This window comes from Orbicella franksi, chromosome 15 (genome assembly GCF_964199315.1).
Source record: "Orbicella franksi chromosome 15, jaOrbFran1.1, whole genome shotgun sequence".
Classification (NCBI taxonomy): domain Eukaryota; kingdom Metazoa; phylum Cnidaria; class Anthozoa; order Scleractinia; family Merulinidae; genus Orbicella; species Orbicella franksi.
In genome coordinates this window covers 7,443,906-7,458,786 of record NC_138159.1, presented here as the reverse complement: position 1 = coordinate 7,458,786, position 14,881 = coordinate 7,443,906, and the positions used below count along the sequence as shown (strand labels likewise).

At 37.6% G+C, this 14,881-nt stretch overlaps 1 protein-coding gene across 7 annotated transcripts in view; it reads left to right on the top strand.

The window, feature by feature from the left end:
* Positions 1–14,645, top strand: part of LOC145470304 (doublesex- and mab-3-related transcription factor 3-like) — a 65,134-nt gene extending 50,489 nt beyond the window's left edge. For 5 of the 7 annotated variants that reach the window (XM_081454142.1, XM_081454144.1, XM_081454138.1 and 2 more), the window contains 3 exons: positions 9,943–10,265; positions 10,361–10,459; positions 10,725–14,645. In XM_081454142.1, coding sequence (XP_081310268.1) covers positions 9,947–10,265; positions 10,361–10,459; positions 10,725–11,509 — 1,203 coding nt within the window. In that variant the 5' untranslated portion in view covers positions 9,943–9,946 and the 3' untranslated portion in view covers positions 11,510–14,645. Of the gene's footprint in view, position 1; positions 10,266–10,360; positions 10,460–10,724 lie in introns of those variants that run through there. The other 2 variants (XM_081454143.1, XM_081454137.1) reach the window with 2 other exon arrangements.
* Positions 14,646–14,881: the final 236 nt, after the last annotated feature.

Genomic DNA, 14,881 nt, shown 5'->3' with positions numbered 1-14,881 from the left:
TGATCAGTTTCAAACCTATTTGAGGGAAAAACAAAGTACAACTTTTTGTAATTGTAGTACTACACATTCATAAATATTTAGCAAATGGTAGTTTTTCTAGAAATTGCCTTTTGACGAAGGGGTTGGATAAGTCTCGACTCAAGTTGTCTTGGTTCAAAATTTCAGGAAAAGCGACTTGATCAAAGTGGCTCTTATTCCAAGCACACCATAGCTAAGATTTTAGAAAAGCTATTTTAAATTTATTTCACTTCCAACCCAATTGGAATAGAAAATAGTTTATTCGTACACCTGTAGTCTGTTGATTTACTTTACGCAACAAAATTGCAAAGACCTTGCGAGATAATAACGGCTACAAATTGCTGAAGAAATAATTTGCAATAATTGCCAGATTAAGTTTTTTAAATTATCAATTATAAACGAAATCCTGTTTTCCTGAAAATTCTATCATGTACATTTCATAAAAAAAAACTAAAATCGCACACATTTGAAATGTCATGTCTGACATTTAACTTTTGGACTTTTAAAAGAGTTCTTTCTAACACGGCAGAACAGAATTTCGTGACTTCTGTATATTTTAGTCCCAAAAAGACAGCATAAAGTTTGCGTGCTGAGAGGACAATAAAAACCGAGCTAAAAGCCGCAGAAATGGCCAAAAGTCAATTGAGAATTAATCATTTTCAGATATTACTGTTAAGACTAGAAGCAATGTAAACTTATCTATTCAAAATGTGACGATATTTCACACCATTAAGTATCTCAGCCACCATCAATAAAAGCAACTTGCGATTTCGTTTAGCGATCGTGCGAAACTGACCGTAAACCTTCCAATCGCTTGCATTTTAAGCGGTTCGGCTGGACTGAGCTGCAAAGGCGGTCTTTGTTCAAAATCATTACTTTACTGTGTTTGTATTCTTTCAGTTGTCCCATCGTGACAAAATTAAACAACAAATTTACGCATGAAATTTGCTTGTTTTGCGTAAATATAAAGGAAACAGCTCACAATATGACTAATCAACGCCTTAGATTACCACGATTTTATGCGCATCGGAACACAAACAGAATAAAGCGCGCTACTTTTCGCTCTTTAGCGTAAAGTCGCTTTCAAAAGTCGAGTGGTCAAAATTTATAATTAATTTTCGTGAGTGTTATCATGAAGGATCTCTAAACAAGATAACAGTTCTTGTAATAAAATGATTTGTGCTCTGCTATAAAGCGGCGATGTATGTGTACTTAATCTGCTCGCGTTGAGAATTAGCTGCTAGGCCGGAAAGAAAACAACAAAATCCGCGATAAAACGAAAGGCAATAGGCGAGCGATGGTTGTTTAAGCCGTTGACAATGCGACGTACTAATTTCAATTACTTTTGCGGATCACAATAAAGAGGCGCATTTTGCATAAAGTTAATTTTGCTCAACCATTTTACAAATACTTGCGATTCTCGAGGTTTCGCTCGACCAGGCATTCTTAACATTGTGAATGAGTTTGATGTCTTAACAGAGAAAACTCTTCTCGCATATTCACTGCTTGTACTCAACTCGAAATGCTCCTTTGTAAGCAATTTTTTTTGAAAAAAAGAGAAAACAAACTTTCGTATTTCTCGGGGGCAACAAGCAAAGCTGTTTAAATAAAAATTATTTCTAATAATCCCCTCGCGAGTATTAATTGCTAGCTCTCGTTTCAGGCTGATATTTACCGTGAAAGGTTTTCTTGGAAGTTTGCGTGTTCTTTCTTCGTTCACTTCATCGTATTTATAACGCTGTCTGAAGATTCGATCTATATCTGCATGGTTAAGTGTTATTCTAGGCGTTTTGTCGCATCTCATCCCACCAAAATGTACACAGTTTGCCCCCAAAAGAGTTCTTTTAATTTAATATTGAAGCTGATAATTTGCATTACTGTATGTAGATGTCTGGCTGTGATCAAGATTACTAGCTACTGCATGTTATGTGGGCTGAATGAGTGATAAAAAAACCTTGATTTCTTGAACTTGTGTTTTACTCTGTTTTAGGAAAGAACTTGAACTTTACATACCCAAGACGCATCATAAAATGGAGATTTCTCCGTACACAAGAAAGATTAAATTTAAAACTCAATTGCAACCTTTTGTGAAAAGAAATACATTATAAATTATTTTTGGACGGCTTTCAAAGCAACCACTCCACTTAAAATACACATTGTCTACCTCATTCGAAAGATAGTTCGAATATCTTTCTTTCGGGTGCTTTCTCCAGAAGGTAAGGCGTCTTTTAGGCGCCTAAAAATGACTTACTGAAGATTTTTCTATCTTTTGCGCGTCTGTTTCGTAATGCGTTAAAACCACATGCACGCGAAATTCATTAAAGCGCAGCTTTTGCATCCCCGAAAACCAGTCCGAAAATCGATTTTCCTTTAAAGTTTGAAGTTGTTCAAAGGGATTTTTCTGACGGTCTTTGAATGTCAAGGACCACTGGAACGCTTTGAACGTTGTCAGGTTAAACGAGTTAATTTTGGTAACCTCTCTTAGGCGACGATTTTGAAGCGAACCCATTTAATGTCAGGGTGTTTTACACGAGCACTCGACTGAACGCCACATCAGTTTACCCAGGTATTGTTTTAAATTGTGTTGGTTCCTAATGCAGTGACCAAACAAAAACTGCTGTATTTTCCTACGAGTAATTATCATGTTTTTACTTAAGCCAGAACAAAAGTCAGGAGGGGTTAACTCATGTCATCCAGACATGTAGTTAAGCCTCCGAACACTAAAGATGTTTATCACATTTAATAATTCACCTCGCAGGAGAAGATTTATGGCCTTAAATTTCCGGATATTTCAATTTCCCGGTTGCCTTAAGCGTTTACTTAAACCGACCAAAAACGAAAAATATATCGCTTATGGATATAGAGATATTGACAGAAGAAAAATAAAGTAAAAACTGCGTAGGGTGTACACATGTTTTATTATGACAAGTTTGCTTTTAAGTAAAAATTGCATCGCGTCATTAAAAGTTCGCAATTTCGTTAAAATTGTCTCCATTCCTTGCTTAAAAAACTCTTAACATTTATCAGTTTGTCGTGAGAACAAATTCGCTTCAACTTCTCCTGTTCGAAGAAAATGTGTTTTCGAATATTGACCCATTTTGATAACTTTATTAACGTCGAGAATTTTTTGCGTTTTAAGGAAGTTATTAAAGAATTTAATTGAATTATAAACTTCATAAACTACCAAGGTTGGCTTGTTTTACCTTGTTCTTGCTCGTTTATCGAAGAAAACGGTTAAGACGTTATCACTTATGTCTCCATGTAATAACTTCTCGTTAATATGACAGTAGTTCATGAAGGCTGAGACAGGTGATTAAAAAGAGGAAAATTGTCAGCTGGGATAACACATTGTCTCGATGCAGCAAGAAATTTGTCAAAACTAACAACAAAGTAAATTTATGGTAGTCTCTAAACATAAACTGAAATGTTTGAGTAAAGACAGAAAAATTTGAGTAACAAAAGAATATTTTTTTGAGCTTTTCGCTGAGAAATTCAATACTACTTCGAAGTGTAAACCCTTGCTAATAACATTCCAACTCTTGTGTTTTGTTTCGCAATGAAAATCGAACAAAGGGAACGCCGTACAATCGTGACAAAATGAAGGAAATATCTTGACCACGTGCTGCTTTTAGCGCAAGCTAAATGCAACGGGTATGACTGACTTAGTAATACACTTCTCGATTACTAGAATAAAACCACCCGTCTTCAAAATTCACCCTGAACCGACAAGGCGTTTGTTTACAGCCAAAGGGTTCGAATCTAAAAGAAACAAAACACTTTTAAATTGAGAACTGCGATATAAATAAGATCAGAAATTAATTTCCAATTGGCTTGTATGACACCCCTGCTATATGTGCAGTAACAGAGTTATCTGCCGGAGAGATAACTAGCTAAACAAAGATTCACCTTCCTGGTCAACAAGGCGTCGCTTCCGGACTCGATTCCGCCCTTAGTTCTAGTACCCTGTCTACTTAAAGGTTCTTCTAATAAATGCCCATTATTGCAAATCTCCAGAAGAAAAGAAAACCTCGTAAAACCCCGGCGTGGACAACGATTTAGACGGTAAAGCTGAGCATATGTCCATAAATGCGATAAAACCTGGAGTTCTAATAAACTAATCACCACAGAACCAGGCTTGCTTAAGTGTCGTACGTATCTTCTCTTAATTTGCCAAAGACGACGAAACATTTTCGCATGGATGTACGAACTATTTTGATTCGAGTTCTAACAGTGAAAATTGGACACTTTTAGACACAAGAGAGAGAAACCTAAATTTTCGAAGAGGTACATCTTCATATGAATGGCTATTTTTTTTGTCTGTTCACTTTTTCTGCTGATTCGAAGCGATTTTATCCAGTTATCGCTTCCTAGGTTTTCGTAAGATAGAGTTTTCTAGTATTTCTACCACATAAAACCGATCGTAAATATTCCTACACAAAGTCTTACAGTATTGCCAAGCAAGATGAACATTGCACACAACTAGCTTGAGTTTACGCCGCCTGTGAATTGTTCCAATTATAGGTGGTAGTTGTAAAAGATTTCTGGAGTCTAGTCGCGATCTATAGCAGCACTTGTCACGACTTGGCTGGCCGCAATAGCAGAATAATAAAACACAGCAACCGGGTGAATGTAGAAGTTGGAACAATGTAACAGGATATGTTAGCACTTCAATGCTTATCTGAACTCGTACACAACAAACGTGCAGCTTTCCAGAACGGAAGCAGCAGTAACAATGTTTTGGCGTAATGGCGCAGCTATTGTTGTGTTCAATAGTTTAGTTGCCGCGGGTGCAGTTGTCACGGTGCAACTTAAAGACTGGCGCCGTTATCCACTGAAATGTACAACGCCTAAATTCGAGACTTAGTACAGACGAAGAGACAAATATATTTTTAAGGGGCTTAAGACTTCCATTAGCTTTACACGATAAATGAACACGGGTTTTGGCAAAGAAATGGCGAAACCCAAGAAATTTGAATGAAATTCTGTTGGACGCTTGTTTTTGTTTTGTTTTGTTTTGTTTTTAATTTGGAAGAATCATTTCCCACCCTTGCAGTTGTACCAGACGGTTCTATTATTCATTGAAACCATCAGGGGGAAAGGAAGGCCGCCTAAAGCGATAAGGTACAAGACAGACGACAGTCTAAGCTGAAAATAAAATCACAAGTATATGGCTTTTTCGTCCTTTCACTCTGCAATCACTTGTGGTACTCGTTCATGAGATAAATCCGGTTGTTCAGCTCTTAAAGCTCAATATCTGACACAGATATCTTTGATGAAATAAACAGATGCAATACAAGCCACGGTGTGTATTTGAAATAGTTCTGAAGAGTAACTGAACGGTATCAGTGTTTATAACTACACGTACGTGTTTCTTGATAATTACAAAAGAAAAGCAGGTAAGCTAATTTTTTTTTTCTAACCATGTCATAATATTTCACATAATTTCCACACCTCTACATAATAACTTTATCGAAACCGCAACAGCAAAAGAAAGTGGCTTAAAATTGATGAACTTAAAGACTGATTTGGCGACGAAGCTGTTGAAAGCTTTGCTTGTGGCGATTGTCATGGTAATGCAGTGTCAGTCATACACGCCTCATCTCAGGGCACTTAACCAGAGCACAGGAGAATTATTCAATGTTATTATAACGGGTGGGCGCAGAGGCACTTTGAAGTTGTCTCTCTCATTGACAAACTGCACCTGCCTCCATTTCCATAAACAAGTCAAAGAGACTTACGATCCATTACAAACATCATTTCCTTGAAACAAAGCCTTGGGCAATTGTAAAATAACTACTAATACAGCGGCAAATTGAATTGCCGTTACCTTCAACGAACTAAAAACCCTGTATTTCGTGAATGTGAACAGGGTCTTAACAGCGCCAGCAATTAGCGGACCAATACACAAATTTTTAACATATGCCGTTTTATTTAGAAAACAAAAGAGTTAATGGCGCCAAAATGGCTTCCGAGTGGCTAAAAGTGCGTCCAAATTATATTTTTAGTGATATTAGGACAATAATTTGTTTTGTTTTTATAGCAGATGTTTTCACTTCAAATGTCATAATTTCATTTTAATACAACAGCCCAGCTCCTTTCCCATGAAATTGAACAACTTAACAGAAGGACAGCGAACGCAATGACAAGAAGGCAAACCTACAAATCCTATTAAAATAAACTTTTACACCAAATGCTGACAATGGTGACAGTTAAGTTTTGTTACGTTAATCTGAAAAAATGTGTCTCGAGTTCCTGTTCCGTTCTTTACCAGATGTACGGGAAGTTTCCCCATGACTAGTCAGCTTCTCGCGAGCACGGCGGAATACAGTAAATTTGAGTAACAATATATCACAAAGCTTTTCAATTTCGTAACTTTTAAGTTGACAGATGTCGCATTGAAATTAAAAAAGGCTTTTAAAAGCACCGTTGGTTGGTAATCCTATACGAATCTACTGGTACGCGCTAATGGATAAAGCCCCTCCCTCAAAATATTTGGCCGCTGAATCGGTAACTACATTACACATAACAAAGAACTGAACGATATCATTTGAGTTCAAATCACTCTCTGCTTTCACGACGACAATATTTTCACTGACCGTTCCGTGGTTCAACTCTAGTGTCCCATTTGCCTGAAGGTTACTTCAATAATTACTCAAGAATTCAGGTATGTTAGAGATTTCAGTCCTCAAATTATCATAAATTTGCCTTATTCAGCGCAAATCGATTGCTATCTAAAATAGCATTTTCGATTGCTTTGTCAAGGAATTTTGTAATCTTTCGTTCTCTTCCTAGTTAAATGCCAAAACGTTCTTGGCAGAAAATGCACAGATCAAAGTCGCTCCTTTGTCGCTTAGATTTATTTCACTGTATAAAAAATCATGTCGGTATCGTCAGTTTAGTAAGTACTAAATTGAAACCGGGCATACATTGAAGATTGATTGTAACATGCTCTAAGGTTGTAAAAGCCTCATCAAATTGTAACTCTCAGTTGTCGACAAAATTGGACTCATTTGTTGTTTGTTTTTCTTCGCAAGCTACAAAATTTAGTATAATCTGAGAGGTTGGTCATTTTACGGCAAAGACAACATGATTATCTTTTCAATAAAATTATACTATGCGACAATTTAGGTATACCGTACGTTACTTAGGATACGCATCTACACTAAATAGAAACATATTGTAAATATCATATTTTGAAGTTTTGTCAAGAAACTCTAACAATGAACTTCAAGTTTACCTGAATAAAGCGAACTCATCATGCAGTTTTATTTTTTGAATCGGAAAAGTAACAATTTTTTTGCGGAAGATGTCATTTTTTTGGAATTACTAGGAGTAAACAAATCAGTTGTTTCATCCAAGCAGAGTTAATATTGTCGCAGAATAGCACGAGGTGTAGGGGTTTCTTGCATGTTTACCGTAGTAGATTGCTTCATATTCGACCCTGGGAAATGAGCTTTTGTTTATATGAGGCAGGAACCGGACGTGTTTTGTTTCGTAAACTGAGCTGCCTTGACATTTTTGTCTTCGGTAATGATATTAGTCTTAATCTGAATTTGAACTGTTTGCCTGCTGTTAACATTTCAATCTTTAAATTTAGAGGCAAAGCCGTGAAATAAAAGTTGTTAATCTTCACTGGAGCTTAGCCCAAAACATAGATGAAGAAGAAAAAATGCAAAAAAATAGAGATATGCAAAAAAGGTTCCATTTCGTGGGTGAAAATTTCACCAACTAGCAACTGAACAAAGCCCAGCTTCCTGTAAACGGTTTGTTTCATTATTTGAACATAGAAAAGCGATGAATTCATTGGTACAACAGCGAAAGTAAAAAGGTTTCCGATATGCACACAGGAATTGTATATTTTTTTAGAAGAGGAAAGGAACTGAGTCTCGGCGATATATTTCTCTTGTGAAACTACTAAAACAGTTCTTTTCTAAGATATGGCGGACAACATCTGTTTTCATTGTTTTCCGGAGAATACATGCGATTGCTCCCGGCTGGGATCGTGTTTCCTACAACCTGCTGTTTTACTGCCTCGTCATGTTCGTTCTCTTCCTTGTGACGTTTCGTGATCTTGACAAGATGTGGGTAATCAAGGAATGCATTTTCAGATGGTTTAGCAAAGAAATGTAACTCAAAACGCGATATCATTATTTTATATACATTATTACACTATCGAAATAGAGAGTGGACGAAGGAAAATCCTTCATCGGGTGTAAACAAAGGCCCGTGGTAGCCAAAAAAGTCGTTGGACACGATGACGCCCAATTAAACAATATTTTCCTGTCGAAAGAAAAACATATTGAGAGGTCTAGTCTTGGAAAGGATATAAAGAATCTCTTGATTTGGTCTGAAAGAAGGAAGCTAGTTATGGTATATGGGTACATTTTTGAGGGTTACAGTTACTAATTTAATGATCCCGATAAGTTCAGATCCCTTTGAAATTCTGTCAGAAGCCTTGGTAAGAAATAGCTGCTTTTCATTTTCATTTCTAATATAATAGAAATTCTTTGACCAATTTTCATTATTAAGACAAAAAACTATCATACAAAAGCCTTACAAATCAGAAGTTTCGCTTGAATTGCCACAAATTGGGATTTCATCCACAGACTTTGAACCACTTTGTACCATAAAATAAACAGAATTTGGATGCCCAGTAGCTTTCTTTAGCTTAATGGTCCTAGACTACAATATCATTCACTGTACATCAATGTAAACAGAATCACATGACAATACAGCTCAATAGCTTTCATTTGGTCACAAACTAGGGCTTCATCCACAGACTTAAAAGTTAGAATCACCTTGTACAGCATAATAAACAGTACCACATGAACGTACTGCTCAATTATAGCTTTCATTTGAATCGTCACACACTAACCTACTGTACTATGTCTTCAACCTAAACTTCGACTGCCATCCATAGTTCTGAGAGCAAAAGGGCTGCGAAGGAACAAATTACACTATAACAAGAAAATAAAAATTGAAGCTTATAGTATTTTTAATAGTGACGAAATTGCCATAATACAGCAACTGCTAAAAGCCGGAGTTTGGGAGAACAAGAAATGCTTTGGGAACACGGGTCGATAGGCTAGTGTTTCCACAGCTTTTTCGGAAAACATGTTTATTTCTATTTCTTTTATAAAATACCGCGACGAAAAAAATAGAACTTGTTTACTTTAATGATCAAAATGTAAATTACCTTTGCTCGCGCCATCATTACGTCAACAGCGTGTGCTAGTTCTGTGTTTCTACCAAGTTTTAGTATAAATCTGCTAGCGTTCTATCAAGAATGGCGTTCTCTGATTGGCTACGCTACTCACTATCTATTCTGTTGTAGATGGTGAGTAGCATAGCAGTGTGCGCTTGTTAACAAAATAACGGCTGCTTCTTTGCGTTTTCGAGGTGTCTGTAAAGAGGAGTTAGATAAAGTTTTGAAAGACTAATAGATTTATCCTAAAACAATTAGATTATTCGCTCTCGATTTCTATCACGGATAGAAATATAGAGCTCATAATCTAATAGTTAAATAGAAACATGATTTTTAGCCAATCGACGCGCGTATTTTCATCGGGCTATTTTCTAAATTGCTTTAAGTGTGCTAGATCATTATCATCATCATTATCATCATCATCATCATCATCATTATTATATTAATATAGTTATTTTAACCAAATAACAATTTAAATTGAAGGTAACCTGAAAATAGTAGTTTACTAAGATAGAAATACACCAAAGAGATAACAATAAACACTAAAGGAAGGATGCAGAAGATTAACACAGATTACAAACGACAAACTTTTCAATATCATTATTGTTATCAATATCATTATCATTATCAATATCGTCATTATCATTATCATTATCATTATCATTATTATAATTATTATCTATGATAATCCCTCAGTTTTCTTGTTTCTTTGGATTCAGGATCATGAGTGAAACAAAGGAGTCTGACAGCCAAGAGGAAACTAGCACTTCCCCCTCACTACACCACAGAGTCCCAAAATGCGCTCGCTGTCGTACACATGGCACGGTATCATGGTTGAAGGGCCACAAACACTACTGCCGCTGGAGAGACTGCACATGCGCAAAATGCCAGCTGATCACTGAAAGGCAACGCGTGACAGCCGCACGCGTTGCGTTACTGAGACAGCAACGCAAAGGAGCTGAACTAAGAGCTAAATATCAAAGAGAATTGGAAAACGCCCGTTTGACGTACTCCATGGTGTTCCAAACAAACGGATTAGCAGGTAAAGCCTTTTTCAATTTTGTTTCCCGAATGGTAACATTTGCATGTCTAATTACCATTTGGTACTAACAATAGCGTTGTTATATGCTTTCCTAGGATTCCCAAACAATCATCGACACCACTTTTATCATAAGCACCCTCACGCAGACATGAGCCACATTGAACCAAGGATAACAGAAATCACGCCATTATCAGGTAAGCATTACCAAACATTACAGCCAAGCTCAAAACAGAGCTCTTTCGCTCTTTTGAGGAGGCAGCGTGGCCGACAGACCTGCAATTCGCAGGTCACAAACTTAAGTGGCGTTCTAACCGCTAACGAACAAGCCGGAATTGTTTCATGGTAGACCCAAGTTCAACCTCTCTGCCAAGGTCTTTCTACATCATGTACCTAGGATGAACAAGTGACTCTTTGTCACGTGATTGCCATTCACAATGTCTTTTTCGGAATCATTTTCAGAATCCCTGAAGAGATGCAACTCAGTCTCCGAAGACGACGAAGAGGAAAGCACAAGCCCCAAAAGAATCGCTCTGTCTCCTGACCTCCACGTGAAAGCGGAGCCGCGTGAGCACACCGAAAAAGACCGTCATGAAAGTTTACCTGAGACAAGAAAATCTCCAGATCACTCCGTCGACAACATTCTCAATTCAAGTAACAAACATCTACTGGAAAACCTTCATGATAGGTCTCAGGAGTTCAGGTATCCAAGGCTGTCGAAGGAAATAAGTGCTCTGTCCCTGAGACACCCGCCGATGGAACTACTCGGCAAGCTCTTTCCTCATCACAACAGGGGCACGTTGGAACTCATCCTTCAGAGTTGCAATGGCAGCGTTGTGGAAAGCATTGAACTTCTCTTGTCCTCCCAAGAGCAGAGAGGCAACAAGATGGCGTTGGGTGGCTGTGGTTTTCCTCCGGCCAATCACCCTTCTCCTTTCCTTCACGGCCCAATGACTCGAAACGTCATCACAAGACCGCTGCCCAGTACTCATGCATGTTCACCATCGGCGATTTACCCACCATCGCCACTTCCGCCGCCACTTCTTGTGAAGCCTAAACCGGAAATGGCAGTTAAGTTTTCCCCTATGGCGCATGCTCCCTATGGGGCAGAACCGAGGCTAGGTGAAAGGCCTTGTGGACTTGGCATAAGCCGGTTTTGTAGCAGGTGTGGTTACAAGATAAACATGTTTGACAAGTTTTGCGCGCATTGTGGAAAAGTTCTCAGTGAAACACCCAGTGGTCTTTGAATGACAAGTCTGGGGAATGGATTGACTTTTCAACTGTTCGCAGTAAAGTAGAAATTTAACTTTTTAATGACAATAACATATTTCGGATTTGCATTAGTACACAAAGGTCATCAACATAGTTTTTAAGGTAGAATGACATCGGCGGCATTCAAAATCTCTTTTTACATCAGTAGAAAATGGTAGAAAAAGCCCTTTGGTATTTTGCTTCTATGGCCTCAATTTCAAACTAAGGAAGTAAAGCAACTGAAAAAAAAAATGAAGCGCATAGAAACTGCAATTGCATCTAGTTTCTCCTTAAGGAAGCACCAGATTTTCAAGATGACGGACGATGAGAATACAGAGAATAGTCAAGCAACAAGATGCACTACAAAATTCTCAGATCTAATTTTATAGGAATATACGGTAGTAAGTATAGAGAATTTAAACTTTTAGTTCGACGCAGTGAGCGTTTAATGTAGTGAGTTCGTTCCATTTCGTTTAATAGCGGATAGCATCATACTGAAACTTCCGCAAGGGGCGCATGTGAATTCTTGAGGTACAATGAAGGATTATGGGAATAAAATGCTCATATTGTTGTAATTTCGAATAATTGACAGGATAATGATTCATAGCGCGCATTGGTTAGCACTTGAAAGGAGCTGCGTCACAATTTGCGCATCTCGAAAAGGTCAACCTAAATTTTTCAAGTTCGTCGTTTACAATCCGTGTTAATCTTTTCCATCCTTGTTCCGCTTAACGATTTATTTTTATCTTTTTGGTGTTTTTCTTTCTAAGTAAACTATTATCTTCAACTAATTTTGTACGCGGCCAAAATAACTCAAAATGCCGTGACTTAGCTCCCTTAAATTAAAATAAAGAGACAATCAAAAAACGACTAAAATTACCATTAAATTAAACCAAAAGTTTATTTGAAAAATTATTTTGCAAATTCCTGTGTGACTAATTAATAATCTACTTTCTCCTCTACAAATTAGTACAAAGCCAAGTAAGGAAGTTGTAAGGATAAACAAACTGATCACTAGAGGCAAACTGGCTTGATATCAAATAAAATTTAACAAGCTACCTTAGAAATGTCTGGAAGCGTGCAAAAAAAAGTTCATTTTGTTAAAAGATTTTTAAAGGATTGTTAAAGGAAACTAACATGGTGTAAAGGAAAAAAGATGTTTTTAGTGGATTTTTCCATGGTCTTAAGCATGCAGATAATTTTACTCAGTACAGCCAACTTCCTCTAATTCAGACGAGCTCATAATCAGTGACGAGACTTTTATTTTAGAGATTCTTTTCTCAACGTGTCCGTCCTCTAATGAGGAGCGTGCTTAGTGATTAAAGCATGTCAATCAAGAAGTTGACTGAGAAAATTTGGCTTTGCAGTATCTGTAAATACTGAGCAACGAACTGCAAGCGAGTCAACAAAACTAAGGAAGCTAAGGAATATTTATATAATTGTGATTAAGAATCAATTACTTACTTCATTAATAATAATCATTAAGTTTTATCAATAAATTGATTATTATCGGATATGTGTTTTTAGTCGTAACTTTCTCTATAACAGACGGTTAGATTCTTTATTCTTTATCGTGGGTGGTTTGAGACAAAAATTAGGAAACGCGTTTCTCTTTAATGTAGGAGGGGTTCGTTGAAACAGAATTACTTTCCATATCCAAATATCAGATGTTTTACCATTCTCCTGTCATCTTTCGATATCACATCAACGGGCTGACCTGGTATTTCACGTTATTATGATTATCTCGAAAAAGGACAAGCTTTCCTCAATGCTTGGCTTTTAAATTCCGAGAACAGAAAGGCCACCGTAAACGAAGAAACATTGTGGGGCCATCTGCACCGTCTACAATGTTCTTTGTAATAGACCAAACAAAACAAAAGATAAAAAACAAAAACAATTCCACTAGTCCTAAGAATAAAAGAGGTGCAGATTGACAGAACATTGTTGTCGAACATTGTTCCTAAAATTGGCTCTTTGGGGCACATACGGGGAAGCTTTTGCCGTCAAATAAAGCAAACTGCTTTTAAAGAATACACCATTTGCTAATGACGCGCGCGCAGTGGCTAGTGGGTTTTATCGGGTAGATGCCAATGTTTCGAATGAGCATCCTTTCCGGAGAAAAATTTTTATTTTCTTTGCCGCGAACACAGGGCTGATTCAAGCGACAATATGGTCAAAAAAAAAGTGTGGATTAACAGAAAATGCAAGAAAAGGGTCACTATGCAGTGTGGTAGAACAACTACCATCAGCGCCATAAAAACAAGTGCAGCAGAAAGGAACCTTATTATTTTGCCGTTTTTTTTTTCTCCTTGAAAATATGTCCCGCTACACTATGCAATGCTGTGTGTGTGCTCAACATTTGTCACCTTCTAGAACCAATTTCTAAACAGTAACACATCAATGCAATTCTTTACAGCCTCCGTCGGAATGGTTACACCATTGGTTGGAAGCCGCAAAAGTAATTAGTTATTGGTCGTATTAACGATTCATTAAAATTTTGAAAAATTGAAAAACATGACATAGGAACATCATGTTCCTCGACCATCTTGCTCCTTTAAGGGAGCGGGCTTGGCGCAGTGGTGAGAGCGCCCGCCTCCCATCAATGTGGGCCAGGGTTCTATTCCCACCCGATGTCATCGGTGAGTTGCGTTTGTTGTTGGTTCTCGCATTTTTCTCCGGGTTCTCCGATTTTCCTCCCGCCTGAAAAACCAACATTAATTTCTAAAATTCCAATTCGACCAGGATAGAGGACCTGCATGAAAACCAGCTAAGGCTGACGTGGCTTCCTCTCTAAATTTTATAATTAATTTTTTTTTTATTTAATGACAGGTCAAACCAAATTGTCCGTAGATACATTTTAGGAAAAGTCGCCACTGACGTCTAGAGTTCACTGCTTCAATGCTTTTAAATTTAAGAGCGTTCAAACTTGGAGAGGGCCACCTAAGATCCTCCACATCCCTCTCCCCTCTCTCACCCCGCGTCTGAATAGGGTTAAAGAGGTGCAGCCTTCTTACGATAGCCGACACACAAAGAGGCAAAAGAAAGGTGCTTTACTTCAGTAAAGAACCAAAATCACAGCGATACTATCACGATGTCTGATTTCTTAATTCTTCAAGCGTCGACTAAAATAGTACGCAGTGGGTATGAACCTATCACTGTGACTATTAGACATATGCTAAAAATAAATACATCAAATGCATAAATAATGAAAGCACCGGAAATATTATGCTGTGGAGACAAAATTGGCCTGCGAATATGCGGCTTAAGTGTCGTCTAGACCGTTTCTGAGACTACTCAGTCTTACTCAATAAACTTCTGTTGCACAACGCGCCATTTCCTTTGGCCTAACTCACTTCTGAGAAGATACC